At 49.8% G+C, this 19,789-nt stretch overlaps 1 protein-coding gene across 1 annotated transcript in view; it reads right to left on the reverse strand.

Annotated features, from left to right (window-relative positions):
- The window catches only part of IMMP2L (inner mitochondrial membrane peptidase subunit 2), a 375,089-nt gene extending 355,791 nt beyond the window's left edge, over nt 1-19,298 (reverse strand). Inside the window, exons 1-2 of the mRNA XM_087821441.1 lie at nt 19,164-19,298; nt 10,373-10,476 (exon numbers count right to left, since the gene is read on the reverse strand). Of these exons, the coding sequence (XP_087677567.1) occupies nt 10,373-10,476; nt 19,164-19,298 (239 nt within the window). The remainder of the gene's footprint in view (nt 1-10,372; nt 10,477-19,163) is intronic.
- Nucleotides 19,299-19,789: the final 491 nt, after the last annotated feature.

Genomic DNA, 19,789 nt, shown 5'->3' on the forward strand with positions numbered 1-19,789 from the left:
GATACTCTTTTTTTAAATGTTTTTATTGATTTCAGAGAGGAAAGGAGAGGGAGAGAAAGAAACATCAATGATGAGAGAGTCATTGATCAGCTGCGTCCTGCACGCCCCCTGCTGGGGATCGAGCTGGAACCCGGGCCTGTGCCCTGACCGGGACTCGAACCTCGATCTCCTGGATCCTAGGTCCATGCTCAGCCGCTGAGCCACGCCAGGCCCACGATATTCATTTTAGAGGGAATATTTTGTTGCCATTAAATACTTTGACTTTGTTTCTCCTACTTCCATGAGCCTCACTGCTCATACTTAAGCGCAACACAGCTGACTTTAGAGAATAAATTTTCAATGACCGACGCCCGAGAATAGGCTGAATCCCGACTTCAGGTCTGGACTTGCTTGGAATCACAGAGATGGGGAGGTTAATTACTATTTTAAATACAATGATTGGCTCTTCCCTTGTTTGCCGTTTGAGAAAAGGGCAGCACAGTCGGACTACATGCAGAACCATGCCTGCTGACAGATTACTCACTGCGGCTCGTGACCCCTGGTGTTCTCGCAAACCGAGCAATTAGGTTTTAAACACACACTTGTGAAATAGAAGCAAAGCTCACGTCCTCAGCATACTTAGTATTTCTTGATCCCCCAGGAGTGACGCCCTCCGATGAGCGTCTTCCCTCCCTCGCAGCACCGACTCCTGCGCTGCTCGGGGGAAGCCCTGCCAGCCCACGGGGTGAAGGGCAGGACGTGGCCGGGGGGCGACACGGCTGCACTGTGGAGAGCCGGCAACGTCTCGCCCAGCTAAACGCGCTAGAGAAGAGGCCAGGACACGACCAACTGGAAGCATGTTAAGCAGCAGGTAACAATTAAAACCATTCTTTCTCAGCCCAGCGAGACCCACTAACTGCGAGCTACTTCCTGCGCACACTGCTAGTCCCTCCGGGGACCGACTGCTTTCCTCCAAGGGCCGAGCCGAGATGCTTCTCTACACTGGTCTCCAAGTGTCGAGGGCACGTCCGTGAATAAGGCACACGTCCTCCACTGTTTGCGGCTAACTCCTACAGCTCGGGACCTGAAACGCCTCCGCGGGGATTCTCCTCCAGAGAAACCAAGGCATGTGCTTGCCAAGCCAGCTGCGGCGGGCACGGGGCACCCCATACGCCCGCCCATTTATTGAGTGCAGGGGCCCTGGCAGGCCTCACTATCCCCGCCTGATGCCTGCGGGCTTCCACCTGCCATCAGGGAACCTAGAAGTTTATCAGCAAAATAATTTTAGGTCTTCGAGGCTTTCAGAGGAGAGAGAAACACAGAAAGGGCCGCCTAGAGTTAAGGACAGGAGAGTAGCCTAGGACTCCACGCCTCGAGTCCACGGAAGGCCCGTCTTCCCGACACCGGCCTGCGAGTCTGAAGGGACCACAGGCGTTCCTGCGGCTTTTTGCTCACACCTGCCAGCCCAGAGCCTGGACTGATCTGGGTCCTTTCTCTCCTCGTGCTATTTACCCTCCCGCCTCCCCTTCCTGCCACCCTTGGGTGAATGGATTTTGTAATCCCAGCTCTTATCTTGTGCTGTTTTCCGGTGAAGCACACACGCCGCCTGTGGGAGGTGGTGGGCCTCCGTCCCCGTCGCCCCGCTCACTCCCTTTACAGCCGGCGCCGTCTCGTTTCGTGCAGCTCGGTTACATTCTGGTCTCTCTCGCTCTCAGGCAAGAAATAAGCCTGGAGAGACAGGGGAGCCAGATCTGCTGGGGTCTGAGGATCTTCCTTCCCCTTGAAGGGCAAAGGCTTCCCCACTGGTACCTTTAAAGTTCCCCAGCTACAGGGAGACACCAGTTTTGGACAAGCGCCACCCGACACAGAATGCTGGGAGAAGGCGAACTCTCAGACTCGGCGTCGCTGAGAGGCAAAGGCCACAAAATTCAAGGACAGCCTTCCATTTTCTCACTGCTGATGACACTCTGGCCACGCCTAGGGCTTCCCTGTCAGGCCTGTATGTGATTTCTATGTCGCCACGCTCGGCTGAGGCTACGCTTTGATGCCTGGTTCAAGGTCAACAACAAAACTACTCACCACTGACCGCCACGTTCACTCCGGCCTCGACACGCGCACACCTGCCACCGCTAACACCCTCTTGTTTCTCTTTGGTCAAGCAGGAACCACCCTATCTAGAAAGCCAGGCTCCAGTCAGTGGTCCCCACGTCGTATCGGCCGGGGTCACACGCCTCGCATCTGCCCATCTCCCCGCTGGTCACAGGACACACAGGTCGAAACTCTACCTGCCACCTCTGCTGAGCACTGACTGCCAATAACATGCTGAACCTGATGACTTAATTCTTCAAAGTTTCACAGCCCCGATGTGGAGTGTTTTCCAAGTTCCTGGATAAAAATACTCCACCAGGGCCGATCTCAAGCTACCAACACGAAGTCGCTGACGGCGGGGTCGGGAAGAAAGGCGCCCGCTGACTCCAGGGGGCCGGTTCAAGCCCCAGGCCGTGCAGGCCCGTTTGCTGATTTACTGAGTAGCAAGTGTCCCTTTTCATGGGCCCGCCTGCCGCATTTTTTATAAGTTCTGAAAATGTCTGTTTTCAATGTTGGCTTACTCACGACATGTCCCGTGGTGTATATAGCAAGGTCCATGGGGAAAGGGGCTCTGCCTGCCTGTTGTATTTTTAAATATGACAAAATATATAGAAGTGTCCAGTAGAAGCTGTGATATGACCTCCCATCATAAAATAAGAGTTACGGGGTCGTTTAGAAATGATCAGAGGCAATCCTTTTATCTTATTCAAACAAACAAACCGATCCACAGAAGTTAATTGATAAGTTAACTGACACATGGCTCCTCGGCGCCAGGGGGAGCCCAGAACCCGCGCGCCTTGGTGTCTGGTCCAAATCCTTGCTAAGCAGGGGGTCAGGCTGCGCCCTGGGTTTCTGCCTGGTGGAGCTCACAACCTGCCGAGAAGCTGCTGGCATTTTGAAAAGCAGACTTTCTCGCTGGTTTTCCACATTAATATGTAACGCAGATATGATATATAACAAGAGTGAAGCCAATTATGAGAACACCAGTGACGAAAGAAAGACTGTAATTATAAAGGATAGGTGGGATGAACTTCTCCTCCAAATAGCATCAGAGGTTAACCCAAAAACTATACTCACACCATCTTTAAAACTGGAGTCATCTACGGACTTAACATTCTTTGTTTCTAACCCCTCTATAGTCATCAGCACTGAGGTCAAACAAAATTAGACCTTAGGTCGATTCCTGAAACGATTATCACGATCTTTCCACAATTCAGGCACAGAGGATATAAAACTATAAATGGCCAAGCATCTGTCCACATCTTTGTAATATTTTAATGGCACGAGTGTAAATCGTGGGGTTAATCGGAGGGAAGGAAAATCTTTCCTTAGACAGTACTTGGGGTTTCCACCTGTGTACGTTTTAAGGACCGTGTCGAGGTGCTTAGGGACACCGTAAGGCCCTGTACTGAATTTCTGTAAATAATTCAGTTAGGTCAACAGCCTCCACAGGTGTTTCTTATGAAACGGAGGAGCCAGGTGGAACCCAGATTTAAAGAACTAGTCAGTAACAAGTTACAGCTATAATTCCAGTATTTTTAACAAATGACGGTTGATCGCAGCCCTGCTCCTGAGAAACTCCATTTCGTCACTGGGCATCCCTTTAAAGTCCACACACAATAAAAGTGTTAAATATCACACCTGAACACACCCCTCTGAGATGACTAAAAACGCCCCTCCCTCCATCTCTGGAGCAAAAGTGAATGTTAAAGATAATCCCAGCAGGTTAAGTTCAGGAGCCCACAGCCCCCTAACCCCTTAAGGCGGTTTTCTGGGGGGTTTTTCCAGCAGGATCTTATTACTGCCTAATTAGCCATATTCTCTTCCTTTGTTAAGCTGAAACCCGCCGCAGTTTAACCTTTCATTTGGAGTCACTCAATACACCTCCTCCTTCCTTGATAATTGCTCTCTCCCTGTATTAGCTCATTTCCCCCCTTGATTCGCCAGGTTTGGATCCATTCTGATCTATCCGTTGCCTTCTTTCAACTCAATTAGCGCACTGCCGCTGCTACCGAAGGCTGCCGTCGTTTCTGCGGGTTCGTGTTGCTCTTTAAAGATCCTCCGGCAGGATGACCAATTCTTAGTAAACCTGGGGTATTTTAACGGATCCTGCAGCGAAGGGCGTGAGGCCTGCTGCTCACACGGAGGCGTTTCCCCGGCAGCTGCAGGGGCTGCCCAGCTATCCAGACTCAAATCCTGGCACAGAGCCCACGACCCCCCACGGCCGAGGAAGCCCTGTCCCCATGATCACACCCACGGCCAGGCCTAACCGAGCCAACTCCAGCGCCGGCAACTCCAACACCCGGGCAGCTGTTCACACAGCGAAGCCCTCGCGGCGGATGCTAATGGGCCCGCGGGACGTGAGCCTGCCTGTCGCTGGGCTATGCAAGGAGCGGCCTTCCATGGCATGGGCCACGGAGGCTTCTCATTGATGGAAAAAATAAAAACAATGATTCAGAAAGAAAAAAAAGTATTCCTGTCTCCTCCTTGGGAAGAAATGCTCTCCTGAGCGCCAAGCACAGGTCAGGTCTGAAGGCTGTTGCTTCCTCAGCCACGGACACGTTTCCCAGTTGCCACCTTCACTCACCAAAATCAGTGCCTCCTGTGTGTGAGAGCATGGGCGCGTGGGCGCGTGGGCACGTGGGCGCGGGCACGTGGGCACATGCAGGAAAAATGGAAAGGTTAATTACTGACCTTGGTCCAGCAAGGTGACGCTCAAGCTCAGGTTTGCGGCTCCCCCCGCATTCCCTGGACCTAAACCACGACTCTTTGCGGAGTCTAGCACCGTTTTCATAAGAACAAGGGGGCAGAGTGGCAACAGGTGGGAAACGAATCTGCTGTTGACGAGGGAGGAGGCGTGACCAGGAGGTGGTCATCCACCCAAGTCTCCAAAGCTCCCCCCAAGAGGAAATTACAAGGCGTAAGGAAATGTGAAGTTTCTATAGCTACTTATTTTGAATAATTTTAGACAAATGGGAACAGGTTTGCTCTCAACCTCCTGTGAAACACCTCCCTGCCAACTTTTTAAAAATTTCTCAATTCTAATTTCAACAAAAGATTACCTTCATAAGCATCTGTTCATTTGAGGCCTTTGACCAAAATACGCCCCGTTGTTCAAAGTCCCTTATCCATCCTAAAATTCCTCTCGAATGTGCCGTGCTGGCTACTCTGCTTTAAAATTTTTCAGATCAGTTTTGACTGTAGCTTTAAAAGTATGCAATGCATTTTTCTGATAGTCTATCCTTATGTCCTGATTCTTATGTCCAGCTCCCTAAATATTCCATCTTTATCCCTAAAAGTATTTTATGCAATTTTTTAAATAAGAGAGACCTCAGATCTACAAGTCTGCACCTCTTATTTTGCAAATGCCAAAACAGATCCAAAGAGTAATTAAGAGAACCTGTCCAAGGTTGCTCAATCAGTAAGTGATGCAGCTGAAAGAAATTAGATTCCCAAAGCCTTGTCCTGCAAGGGAGAGGGTTACAGGTGTGTTTTATGTAAAAGAAAAATTTTAATTAGTCAAGAAGTTAAATATAATCAGTGTTTTTCAAATGTTTGATAAGACTCTTCATAAAAGTTCACTTCCTTATATATTTTCAGACAATGTTAGAACCGTTTGCATTTTTTAATCACCTAAAACGATTTTCTCCTGCTACTGTAACAAATGAAAACACCACCAAGGGTTTCAATAGCACCCATGGATTCTCTCACCATTCTCCAGGGTTCTCCACTGTTCTCAGGACGGAAGGCTGGGTACCCTGCTGGGGTCTCGCAGGCCAAAATCAAGGTGTCGCTGGTCTGGGGCCTCCTCTGGGCACTGGGGGAATCCACTTCCCGGCTCCTGAGGTTGTTGGTGAAATTCACCTCCGTGCGGTTGCAGGACTGAGGCCCCCGTTTCTCTGCTGGCCTTTCGGCAGAGTCTTTCTTACTGTCTAGAGGCAGCCCGTTTGCTCTGCCCATGGCCCCCCAGTCGCCAAACCAGCAACAGTGCTCGGCTCCCTCCACGCCTCCTGCTCTGAACCTCCGACGGCCGCCCCCGCTTTTAAAGGCTCCTGTTTGCATTGGGCCCACCTGGGTAACCCAGGACACCTGACCACTTCAAGGTCAACGAAAGGGTAGAGCAAGGAGTCTCTTAAGGTGATACATCTCTTAAGGATTTTCTCTTCTCCCTCCGGCCCTGTCTCCTTCCCCTCCCGCCCTGGACCACTGCCGGGGCTTCCTCAGGACCCGCCCTTAACCGTGACGCGTCTCCCTTCGAAGGCGGACTGACCTGGAACGTTCAACAGGTGAGGACCATTCTGCAGAGTCCCTGGCCAGGACCTTTCAAAAGTGCCCACGTCCAGAAAGACAGAGAACAACCGAGGGTCTGGCCTAGAAAAAGGATACTCCAGTGGGGAAGGTTACCAGTGCTGTGTTAATGTGAGCGTCCTGGTTTCTGTCATTGTCCTTGCTGTGTATCATAGTAACAATAGTGGATACGGGATGAGCGAGGTCAGAGGATCGCACGGATAACGGGTGACTGCTGCCGATAACACTGTCGGGTATTGTTGCAGTTTGCTGAGAGTAAAATTAAATGTTCTCACACACACACCCCAAAAAGGTACATAGGTGAGGTGATGACTGTGTTAATTAACTCAGTGGGGGGTCTCCTTCCACAGGGTATATGTATATCCAATTATCACATTGTATACATTAAATATCTTACCATTTCATTTGTCAATATTCCCCAATAAAGCTGCAAGAATATTAGGGAGGGTATGTGGGAATTCTCTATTTTTATAACTTCTCTTTATGTCTAATATTACTTCAAAACAAAAGGTTCATGCACTTTTCAATGTGATTATTTGGAACTCTCTTATGAAGGAACGCGTGTCCCAATAGACTGTGGATGGATACATTGTTGCAAAACAGCGCTACTCAGGCCAAGCCTGTAGCAGTAAGGCCTCAACACGGGGTAATGAACAGTCAATTCCAAGGTATAGAAAATCCACCTTAATCACCTCCATTAGCTTGCAAATCCACTGAGGGAGCATGATGTCACCTACACAGTTAGTGATACTGAGCACTGGTGACAGCAGTCATGTTCAGCACAGCCAGTCCTGTGATTAGGGAAACACGCCTTGTGCTTTAGCACTACTGACTGACATGCTTAACAGCAGCTCCGCCGAGACCCACTGTTTGCGGGAAGAAAGTGACAGGAAAAGATAAGGGAGAGATGCAAGGAAGCGTATTCCCACCTGCACGGCACCCCTCGCCCTCCCCGACACCCCTGCTCTAGGAAGCGGCCCCGGTCCACAGCTCTGAGCAGAACCCCTGTGGCAGGGGCGGTCTGCTCTGCAGCATTTGTTTCTGCAACATGGACTAAATGCACAGGCAACTGGCCAGTGCAGGAAGGGTCTCACTGTAAAGCAGAAGCTGCCCTGGTTCGCGTGTGATTTCTCTTTCCCTTAACATTAATGTTTTGTTTCGTTAATAATAGCAACTGAAGTCAAGTTGCCAGGAAGGAATCTGTATTACACAGTCAACCCTCCCTTAGAAGTGCTTATTTGCAAGGTTAATCCTGGTCTTTGTTATATATATGTTGTGTGTGTATAGATATATTTATATGTGTGTGTATTTATATGTGTGTATAAATTTATATATGTGTGTGTATATATATATACACATGTATATACAAAGTAACACAAGGCAAAGAGCAGGGCTGCATCCCTCATATTAGTATCCTTTGTACAAAGCGGACCTTGCGACTTCTGATAATGTCCCCAGCGCCTGTATACACAGGTGGCCTCGACCCTCCCTAATACCAGCTACCTTCACCTTTTGTGTTCCAAGTGAAATCCCACATTCACTGCAGCGTTTACTAATTAGAAATTTCATGTCTTTCAGAGTGCCAGCATTTTAAATGACATCCTTAGTCTTCTCATCAGTATTCCGGTTACAAGGTTGCAAAAAAACCCACTAATCTGAGTATGAATTTGCAAACTGCAACGTTTTCAAGAAATGCACACACGATATTATAGTAGAAATGCTGTATCTCCACGTACGCTGAATACATAAAACCCTGTCTGTCCCAGGAAGATTTAAAATATAAATTGTCGTAATAGCTTGTTTCCAAAGAGTACTTATACATCAATGAAATGTGTTCTTAACATCAATTTGTATTTTATACGTTTTACATTTAGCTATAAATTCACATTTTAGCCATGCACTTCTGGATTAGTCACACATTTCTAAAACAGATAGGATATTCTAATGACCATTACTATCTAAGCTAAAACCAGACTGATGCATTTTGTAAGGAAAGCAGATACTCAGTGTTTTTCGACATGAACTAAATGCATATTATGAACACTAATCAAACCAACACCGATCTTTTCAAATGAAGCCGTCTATAAAATGTATAAAAAAATGTCTAGAAAGCATTTTTGCTCATAAAACTAAAAAGATACTTTAAACGGTATCTTTTATAGTGCACCACGCTAAAAGAGAATATAGCATAAGTCTTTTTATTTCTCGAGGAAAGCAACACTTACCATTTAATTATTCGTTGTTAGAGAACAGAATGCCAATCACTAAGCATTTTCACATAAGTAGCTCCTGCTAGCAACAAGCCTTATGAACGAAAATTTGTTATTTGTTCAAGACAGATACAAGGCGTAATTAACTCATTAAAAAATACAGTTCAACCAACATAGCTCTAATATAGTATATCAACCTCAACTGGAATATACTGTTTTTGAAATTAATTTCTATAATAAATACCATTCACTCTAATATTTAGCTAAAAGAACAACGTACTCTCCTTTTTCTAAGTAGCATAGGATAGGCTGGGGTAATTTCATGAGCCATGCAACCCTGAATTTCAAGAGCCTTTTTTTTTATTTCCAATTACCTGTTCAGATCCGCTAGCTTAGAAATAGTCAGCATGTTTCTAAAGGAAAAAACAATGACAACTGTCTGCTTCTAGCGTGACCTCTCTCACTTGGGCGGGCATCCTCTCCATCACCGACTAAGCGAGGACGTGACCTTGTCAAACCAGAGGCGGCGGAATGAAGGGCTCGCGACGGGCCGGCCCAGCGTGGGGACGGGCGCCAGGAGGTCGCACAAACTGTACTCCGAGCGACGATCTGGAAGAATCCTCCCGAGGGGAGGTTAGCATCACGGAAAGCGCTGGGGAGCACGAGGCGCATTTCATTCCCACCCTTGGACATCTGCCACGCGGAGCTGCGCTCGAATGTATTTATTTCATTAGTCACTAACCGGATTCAGTTAATATGTTTTCAAATGAATCCTGGCCGAACAGGCTCGACAGGGGCACACTTATAAAATACTCATTTCCACAGAGCCCTGGCGAAAGGTAAGTACGGACAAGTCGATAATAGTTTTCGCTTTCACCGAGCGATTCCAGCATCACCCACCACGAAGCACTCGTTCCGACGTGAGAAGCAAAAATATGCCACGGACGGCTTCACCAGGCGGCGGGACTTGACTGCTGTTCCAACAAATGACAAGAACTGCTCCGTTAATTGCCATCCCAGTGCCCCAACTGGCATCATAGGGAATCACATTAGAACATTTTTACAAGTGGCTGAAACCAGAGGAAATCAGGCCAGTTCCGCCGCAGTGTTCTCAGTGAGGACTCAATTTTAAAACCAACAAACAGGAAAAAAACCCTCAAATCTAACCCATTCAAGCATGCTCTGGGACTAGGGGCTCTATCATTGTGTCCATTACGCACACTTCGCCTTTCCTTGTCTCCCTAAGTCTGGGATAAAACTGAGCCCGGCCAGGCCCCCCGCTTTTACAGGGAAACAGCGCCACCTTTGGGTCCCAAGCAAAAGCCTCCCGCGCGCCGGCCTGCAGACCTTCCTTTGCCCAGTTAAATGACTCATAGGGATGCCACCGAGTTTCACGCCACCATGATCATATTCTAGAAAATTTTGTATCTACACAAATGAATAAAACAGGAAACTAAAGGGTTGCTTCCAAGATGCCAAACTTTAAAATATCCGAACGAACACCAAATACATGTGCCCTAAACCACAGCTACAACAACTTCCAATCAGCATTTCAGTAAACGCATGTTAACAAACCCAAGCAGGTCCATCAACAGACGTATTTTAAATATGAAAGAAAAACCCTTTTTCATAGCATCGTTACTTTTCAAATCTGATTTTTTTAAAACGCATTCCATTTTAAATGGAACTATCCGTTTAATACCCGGCGATCTGATATGAGCAGCAGGCGACCAGTTAAATCCAATTATGATTTATGAACGAGTAGGGCATGTTTCTGATCTACTTACACCAACGACACAATGTCGCCACGCTGGACTTCAAAATTCCTCACTTTCCAGTGGTTCAGAAGCACGACGTCGGATGACTGGCTCCCTCCAGGATTCAAAGAGGGCTGGAAACAGGGAGAGAGACACACATCCATCATTTCTACCTTCCATCCTTGTGGTCCCCGCACGTCTCAGCGCAAAACACATCCCCTAACATAGTCGCTTCCCAGTAAATCGCTTCTCCCACGTAACTGCAAACGATGGGTTTTCCAAAAGGCTCATCGGGATTCTTCACGGGTGACCCAGGAAAAAAATACGTTCCCAATGCTCACTGGAAAGGAACACGTGCGAGGAACTCAGATGTCCCCTGAACTCCAGGAAAGGGGCAGGGGGAGCCCTGAGAAGGACCGAGAGACAGGAGGGAGAAGTGAACCAACCGTCCCGGAGAAGGCTCAGCCGGGGGCTACCTCCACACAGCGCAAGGCATCGCTCCGCCTGGGAAACCAGCGCTCTCAAGGGACCAGAAGATGCCACGGGGAGAAGGGAAGGGGGCAGAGAAACCTGCGGTGGGCCGACGGGGGAAAGGATGCCTTTGGCGAGGGCGTGAAGCTGTCCGAGCTCGCTCCCGCTCCCGCTCCCGCTCCTTCCTTCCTTCATCAGCGGGAGCCCCCGGCCTCCAGCCCCCGGGCACTGTGCTCCCCGTGGGCGCTGTGCTCCCCGTGGGCTTCCTCGGCCTTGGAGACCCACGTGTGGATCTCATCACGTTCTATTCAGAGGCTCAAGAGCTTTTTTTTAAAAAAAAATAAACTCTGTTCTAATCTCACCCCCTTAGGTACAGACTTACGGTTCCCCAGCACGGCCCGGGGCTCGGTTTATTCCCTCCTTTTGATATTTCCTCATGAAGTTTTATTCCCATAAAAATAACTTGTATTTTTGTAGAGACTAGTTTTTTTTAAATTATGGCTTTTTAATTGATTTCAGAGAGAGGAAGCCAGAGACAGAAACATGGATGAGAGAGAAACATGGGCCGGCCACCCCCTGCTGGGTCCAGGCACGTGCTGCGCCCGGAACGACCGAGGCCTCCTGGTGCCTGGATGGCGCTCAACCGACGGAGCCACGCCGGCCAGGCGGGTACTACATTTCTTAATTTTTCTTTGAAAAGCAGGCCTTTAAAGCTCTGTTAATAAATATTTTAAGTGGACATCTACCCTATTAATTTAACATGAAAGCACCGTGAGCTGCTAATTTTTCCCAGCCTTTCACTGTATTTCCTGTGTACCGTGGGGTTTTACAGCCGCGCTCATCTATTGCTGTACAAAGAAAAATCTTTATGAACTATCTGAAAGGTAATTTGCCAAGATGGTCTTTAAAATGGTCTATCCTGAGAGCTGGAAATGTCCTATTTAGAAAGTTATCCTACAGAAATAATAGAAAACATATGCAAAGATGTTCATCATATATTATTTATGATAGGTAAGTAGTTGAGCCAACCTAGATACCAATAATAGGAAACAGATTAAATTAGCAATGGTTAACCCACGTGACATATGGGTAGTAAAAGCCCTTAAAATTCACACTGCAGAAAAACATGTAATGGTATTTGAATATGTCTCACAAAATAAATTAGGTCAAAATGTGATCAATAAAAAAAATTTTGCTGTGATCCAATTAAGAAAAGGAGGAGGCGGAGGGAGGGAGGGAGGGAGGGAGGGAGGGAGGGAGGGAGGGAGGGAGGGAGGGAGGGAGGGAGGGAGGGAGGGAAGAGAATTGTGCAGAAAGAAATGAGAATTGATAAATGGTTTCAAAATGCTTTGAGGTCAAAAGCCTGGGCTTCAATCTGCGTGGCTGTCAACAAGTGGACCCCTGGGCTCCGTTTGTTCATCTGTGAAATGGTCTAGTAACGGTACCTTCGCCACGGGTTGTGGGGATATTAAATAAAGTATTACATGTAAACTGAATATTATACTATCATATCTGGAACACAGTGATCATTCAATACTTTTTTATTGGTATTACATAATAATATCTTTAAAATAACTAATTCTGGAAGGTGATAAAGATTATTTTTATTTTGTGTACTTTCCAAGTTTCCCCCAATCAACACACAATCCTTTAGCGAACAAAGCAATTAACTTTTTAAAGGGGAAAAGCATCGTAACTGTATACCCTTTTTATGACAGATACATTTGAAATTCACGTTCTTCTTTCGAAAGGTCTTCTGCGTTTTAAGCATCGCTTAATTGAGATTGCTCGACTGGAAGGTTAAAATCTACAGACTTTCCAGTTCAATGCGGTAACACAGGAACTGTAAAACCCTACCGTTAAATAAGCGTGTGGCATTTTCTTGCTAATAAAACAGATATTGAGATAGCTGTTCGAGTTAATAGTTCAAATCAATCGTGACAAGAGGTAGATCATGTATGATTAATGAGATGTAAAAGTTATATAAACAAACATTTCTACAGAAGAACAGGACCGGTTGCTGTATGCTGGATGCCTCTACAGGCTGACAAAGCTCCAGCGGCCTCAGAAAACCGAGTGAGGCTCTGGCCGCGGGAGGTCCGGGCCACCGCCCCCAGGAAACCGCTTTTCTCTCTGCCGTGTCCGGGCTGAAAGCACAGCCCACAGTAAGGTGCTTAGCAACAGGAAGGAAGTGGTTCATCACATTTTTTAAAAGAAAAAGCAAAAAATGGTTTTAGAAGGCCGTCCGGATGGTCTCCCCAGATGTGCATAACTCCTAGGAGGCCCCGCTCCCCAACAGGTGCAAGAGCACAGCAATCGGTTAACGTCACTTGTACAGCGTCTGTGGGCCAAGCTGTGGCGACGAGGCCTGGATTGTTGATCCTGTGGCTCCTCACTGTTGAATCTGACGCTGCATCTTGGGGGGGGGAGCCCCATTCTAGCAGTACAGATATGTGCAAAGGGAAACAGTGGTCCATGGGACCCCCGGATGACATAAATCAAAGCTACTGCAATTAAAGGGATCAGCTGTGTCGGAAACAACTGATCAAAAGGAACTGAAAAGAATCGCAGCTGATGAAAGAGACAAAACCCTGTCTCCCTGTGTTGCTCACCCACTGCTGCGAAACAAACGCAAAGCAAAGCCAAACTCCACAGCTCAAAACACAAATCAGGTGCTGCGGGTGATCCTGCAGCGCAGGCTCTGCTGCACAGGGCGGTCGGTCGGCTGCTCCGGCCTGAGGTCGCCGGGCGGCCGCGGCCACGGCCACAGACAAGCCGTGGTCCCGAGGACAAGCTCCCCGGCCGCACCTCCGAGCCTCCGTTTCCGTGGTGCTCGCTGAGATCCCACTGGCTGGGAGAAGTCACAAGGCCACACCAAGGGTCAGGGTGGGGACTACAGGAGCTGGGGGCCGAAAGGCTTGAGTCATGGGCGCTGGGTGGGGAGGGGACATTAGCTCACAGGCTACTGAAGGCCTGCCCCCGGGCCCAACGCATCGTGTCCCGCCCGCATGCGAAACCTGCGCAGCCTCGCCAGCAGCCCCGAGTCTCCTCTGACTGGTGCAGGAGGATCAGAGTCTCTCGCCTCCAGACACGCCCCAGGTCTGGGCGCGGATTTGAGTCTCAGCGCCTTGAATCAGAGGCTCTCGAAGTAAAAAGACAAACGCTCTGTCCCTCAGGCATCCAGCGCACAACGGGAAGAAAGGGGCCGGAGAGCCAGAGGGAGAAAAGGAAAGAGCTGGGCAACACAGAAGTCACCCGTCCACCAGCCGCTGCTGTCAGGGCCCCCGCCCCAGGGACAGAAACGCCCTCCCATCAGGTGAATGTCCCTCATCTAACGCCATTGAACAGCTGAGACTCTAACACCTAAAGTCTTTAAGGTGTGGTTCTGTTCAAGGGGCGCGGGGCATGCAGCCTACTCTCAGATGGTCCCACGTCCGCGTGTGCATGTGTGTACACGTAAGTACCTGCATGTGTGTGCACACAGAAACATGGGCACACCTCTGACATGTAGGTTTAGAGAGCGGCAGAGAAGGAAGGAGAGGGAAGACAAAAACACAGAGAAAGGATAATAGAAATGTGGCCAAATTCTGAAAACCGGTGAGTCTGAGTCGAGAGCCCGTGGGAAGTCGCTGCAGGAATCTCACAACTTTCCTGAAGTCTGACGTTACTCCGACATTAAAAAAGAGCCTGATGAAGTCGGCGTTTAATAACGGCCAGAACCCCGGCGACATAAAGCAGAAGCGCGCTGCTGGTCGACCGCGGGGGAGCCCAAGGTCCACGAGGGACGTCACAAAGGGACCACGCGCTGTCTGCTCGAGTCGCGGGTGTCGCCTGCTATAAACACAAGCTGATCCATCTGAATTCTCTATCAATGACAGGCTGCGGAATGACATGGAAACAGGCATCATCCTAAGGGGCGAACACCTCGGGTGAGACTTTGGAGCCAGAGGTAATTTGGGAGGAAAGCGCACGGGGAAGCCAAGGCACGTTTCGGCATTAACTCCCGGCCGCTTTCAAAGCCAGCCGGGCCCACGGAGGGGCCCAGAGCACGAGCCAGCAGCACCCAGGCCCCGCGGGCGCGCCTGGTGCTCCCTGCGCCTCGGAAGTTCACCCTCGGCGGTTAGCATCACCCTCCCCAACTCCACGTTAAAGTCTGGCGCGTAAAACACAAGGTCTCTCTTTTCTGGGGAGTCTATTTGCATCTAGGTCTCAGAATTCAAAATAATAGTTACGATCTATAATAACTGTTGCATATTAAGCCCGAGGTCGGTTTCAATTTTTTAAGAGAAGAAAATAAATAAATGTGGCAGAGAAAGGGAGAGCGTGAGCCTCTTTGTTTGCTTTTCTGACAGTGCTTTTAATTTTAAGCTCAGCGGGAAACGAGATAATGACCCCAGAGAGCCAGGTAGGAGTCTAAGAGGTTTATTGCAAACCAGTTTCTTCGGGATCATTTGCAGGTCGAGGAGAGGAAGGCAATTTTGAACCAAGGGACGCGTGTGGCTGATGAATGAGGACCTCGGTGCTGATTAAACTCTGTTTCCCCCGGCATCCTCTAATTTCCTAATGTACTCTGCGTACATCTTTCTCTGAAGTCGGAGCGAGAGAGAGTATCGTGTAGCAATGTTCTCAAGCCTTTCCCCTCTGGCTGTGCAACATGGAAACAGAAAAGCAATACAATGTATAAAAATTATGTAGCAACGGCAGCAAACACGGGACAATGTGCTCATTCGTAGCGTCTTAGCTCGCGATTGGAGACGTCTGCGGGAGGCACCTGTCACCGAGGCCAGGGACCCTGCTGCGGGCACCCACTCAAATCAAATCCCAGCTCGGCTGTGGGGGCTGTTCAGCTATTCTCCGGGCACCTTTTACTCCAAAAGCCTCTGCAAGCGCCTGAGCTCCCGATGTGAATAACTGGATTCGGCCGACATCAATTCTCTGTAGTTTCCCGTGTGCAAGATCAGTCTTCATTTCCAGAGTTTAATTAGGGCTGAGTAATGTGGTGCTTCTTTAAAAAAATTCCCCTTTAACTTAACCTTTCAGCAGCCCACGGGAGTGAGTCATGGGCACTCACGGGGGAAAGGCCAGTGCATAGTCATTAACCAACCATTTTTGCAGGCGTACCTGTGTGCAGAGCGTGGCCGGGGGCATAGCTCATCCAGGCCGATGGACATGCCAACACAACAGTATTTTTTAAAATTCAGATGTTTTATAAACTATTTTCCACTGAATTCTATTACTAAAAAACGGTATTTTCATTTACGACTTACCTTCAACTAGCTGTGACGCCCCACGTTTGATCACCTCTATCCTTCTTGCCAGATACCTAATGAATTGTAAATTAATATTGGAAACCTAAGCTACAAAACGACCACTGAGGACTGCGTAAAAAGTAAAGAATCATAAGAAGGAAGCCTGCAAACGAGCTTCTCTTAAACTGGAAGTCAACAGAATTTTTAAAATTCTGACATGAACACAGCACAGCTCTTATGCAAAATTTGTGAGTCAAAGTGAGTCTGCGGTGCAGCTGGAACAGTATTTATTCAACAAACTCCAAGGGACCGGAGTTACGTGTCCCCTTAATGAGAGTCAAACTTTCAGTCCTTGGGTTTCCTTAAATAACGTGTCTACAGGTTGCAGAGCAACCTTTAAGGAAAGCCATTCCAAAGAGACGGCCCAAGTGTCCCAGGGCTATTTCTAACCTCAAGACGCCTAAAAGGGATCAATCCATTCCGGAATTCAGTGACTCGGGTTTCAGTCTGTTCCAATTTTGTCAGTCTCGGACGACAAAGTCCAGCGGTGTTCTAGGTAGACTGGAAGGTTTAAAAAACTAGTGTTCAGATCACCTCTGAAAGCAACCATGTGAGCTTGGAAGAGGTGTGGACTCACCTATTCACAGCTCCCCCGCCCTCCCACCTTCGCCACCTCGGCCCTGGGGGGAGACGTGTACGTCCTGGTCTCAGTGACTTTGGGTTTTGCTGGGTGACTTGCTTGGACCAACGGGATGTGGGCAGAGGAGAGGAAGTTCTGAACCGGGGCTTCAGGGGTTTCTGGCGTTTCCACTCTGCCTCTCGTCTCCCACGACCCTCGTGAGCAGAGCCCACCCCGGGTGGCCACGGCTCCTTCCGTGGGGGCCCACGGGGAGGGACACGAAGCTGAGTGAGGCCAGCCCGTGGCCTGGAGTGACTACGGTCAATCCCCAGACTCATGGGTAAGACGTAAAGGTCTGTGCGGGCGCTCTTCCTCTCTGTGCTATTTTTTTCCTTGCCTCTTGCTCCCTGCCTTCTCTCTCAGGCTTGTAAACCTTGGCAAGAGGACACCCCCACGCACGCAGGGCGCTCCTTCCCGCCAGTCGGCCGGCTGCCGCGCACATGAGGCAAAGGTCAGGCTCCGAGGGCGCGGGCGCAGCCCCGGCCCCTGCGGGATGCCCGGGGGCTTCCAGAGGCCCCACGCCCTGCCAGCCGGTCGCTCACACTTGCATCATTAGGTAAACCTGAAGGCAGGGATGTTGCCCAGCTTTCTTGCCCAGAATTCTGCGGCACCCCGTGGTCCGAAACGCGTTCTGTTCATCAAAGCTGCGCGGAAGGAAAGATGCCCTCGAACCTGCTGAGTCCATCAAGAACCACGTCTCACTCATGTCATTTCTACCCCTCGTTTTAAGTAGGACTCAGCAACCTCTGCTGAAATGGTAAACCGACGACCTATTACTCTACTGGGAAGTGGTCTAAAATTCCTAAGCTGTCGTCACGACTGTAATCAACACACAGCTCTTTCCTTTCTCCCCGGCCTACGCTTCCCCCTTTTATTCTGAGAAATGTCACCCCCGCGTCGCCCTGAAAGCCCAAGGAACGGCGTGATTCAAATGGCTGCGGCCGCTCCCTCCCGCAGCCCCCGCAGGCCAGGAGCGTGCCCCTGCCCCGGGCCTCACGGCAGCCCAGCCTGCGGGCCAGAGACGCTCTATCTTTGCTGAGTCACTCACGGTCCTTCCTCAAGGCTTTTCAAAGTGCAATGAAGACAGGAGGGGACCTCTCCCTCGGGTGGTGACGACATCAGGCACCTGGAGGCAGGAGGCTGGCAGCAGCCACGCGCCCCGGGCCGTGGAGAAGGGTGGTCGGCGGGAATGCAGCCAGGGTGCAGCCAGGGGCAGACGGTGGGGGCCCTGGCAGCACTCCCATCCCTGACGACGGCCACCCCTGCCTTCCTCCTGGGTACAGAGAGCCTTCCGATAAATTCCCCCCGTCTATCTGAGTCAGTTCAAGCTGCTTCTCTGCAACCAGTAGCCAAGAAAATTCTACATAACATATCGAACAAGCTACAAGGTAGCAAATTTGAATTCTTGGGAGTAAGGTCCAGGAATGTTACGAAATTCTAACATGCCTGCAGCAAACTTAGTGTTAATCAGCAGGCTGACATCTGAGAATGATGCCACTTGCCCTGGCTGGCGCGGGTCAGTGGTTAGAGAGCCATGGCTTCCGATCCCCTGCCAAGGGCACGTCCCTGGGCTGCAGGCTCCATCCCCGGGCCCGCTGGGGAGCATGCGGGAGGCAACTGGTCGATGTGTCCCTCTCACATCAACGCTTCTCTCTCTCTCTCCCTCCCTCCCTCCTTTCCACTCTCTCTAAAAATCAATGGGGGAAAAATATCCTTAAGTGAAGATTAACACACAAAAAAAGAAATGAAGACACTACTTAACACTTTCTTCATAAGACAATCGATTCCTAATGTTTTGTAGTCGATTTAGTAAATTTCCTCTTAACAAAGCCATGACTATGGAGGGTCAGTGGGTAAATGCTGGGCTGAGAACGTGACGACTGGGACACCCCGGCTGCCAGGTGACCCTCTGGAATATTAGACCCAAGGGCAGGGGGTTTCGTGTTCTGGGAAAACCCACGTCAGGGTAGAGATGGTCGTGCAACGAGGCACCGCTAATGAAATTGGAGACAGTCGTTATTAACGTGATTGCCTGTTGCCAGAAGACACAGACCTACTGACAGATTCAAAGGGATCCAAGGAACAGAAACGGACTTGGGTGCTGGCGGGCAGGGCAGTTTTAATCTCACGGGAAGGTGCTGATTCAGAAGTTCAACAAAGAGAGTCGGGCCTGCCTACGGCCCGGGTCTAAGGCGGGGCCGCGGGGGACTCAGCACGAGAGGCGGGCCTTCCTTGGCCTCTCCCGACTGTGGCTGCTCCGGGAGGCCTCACAAGGAACATCAGCCGAGTTCCATTTCAGCTCAAGGTCTTCTTAAAACCTCTCAGTTCCCGGCACTGAGCTGATATAAGAAAGCTCGTCTCCAGCGCCCGAGGAACAGCGAAGCGCGTGCTGTAAGAAGGAAGCCCCGTCGTTAAGTGTCACCTGCATGGACGCTCCTTCCACCCTCGCCACGCAGGCCACCCGGTCGAGGAAGGTCACCGCCACAGGCACCGCCACGAAGAAGCCCTTACAGAAGGCCCTGAAGTACCGTTTCGCCCAGCCGCGGGCCTGCGCCATCCCTGCCAATGCAAAGAGGACAAGCGTGAGACGAAGCGCGGAACGAACATCACGATCGGTGACCAAGCAAAGCGGCAGGAAGCAGCAGGGGAGAAAATCAGAGCTGCGGAGAGGCAGCCTCGTCTCGGTGTTTCGCACCCACCGCCGGAGCCGCTGGGCTAAAGGGGACTCAGCCTCCCGGAGACAAAGGCACGGGCTCTGGTTAACTCCGTTCAGCGGCTCACGTCCACTCGATAACTTCAGGGGGAAATCTTCGCTCACAGGGCAGCGAGGTAGAAAATAAACAAACAGCCCGGCCGGGCGGGGCTCAGCGGTTGGGCGTCGACCTGGGATCCAGGCGATCGGGGTCCGATTCCCAGTCGGGGCACAGGCCCGGGCTGCGGGCTCGATCAGTGGCTCTCTCATCATGGATGTTTCTGTCTCTCTCTCTCCCTCTCCTTTCCTCTCTCTGACATCAATAAAGATATATTTTAAAAAGGGAATAAATAAGC

This window comes from Miniopterus natalensis, chromosome 10 (assembly GCF_054644295.1).
Source record: "Miniopterus natalensis isolate mMinNat1 chromosome 10, mMinNat1.hap1, whole genome shotgun sequence".
NCBI classification, from domain to species: Eukaryota; Metazoa; Chordata; class Mammalia; order Chiroptera; family Miniopteridae; genus Miniopterus; species Miniopterus natalensis.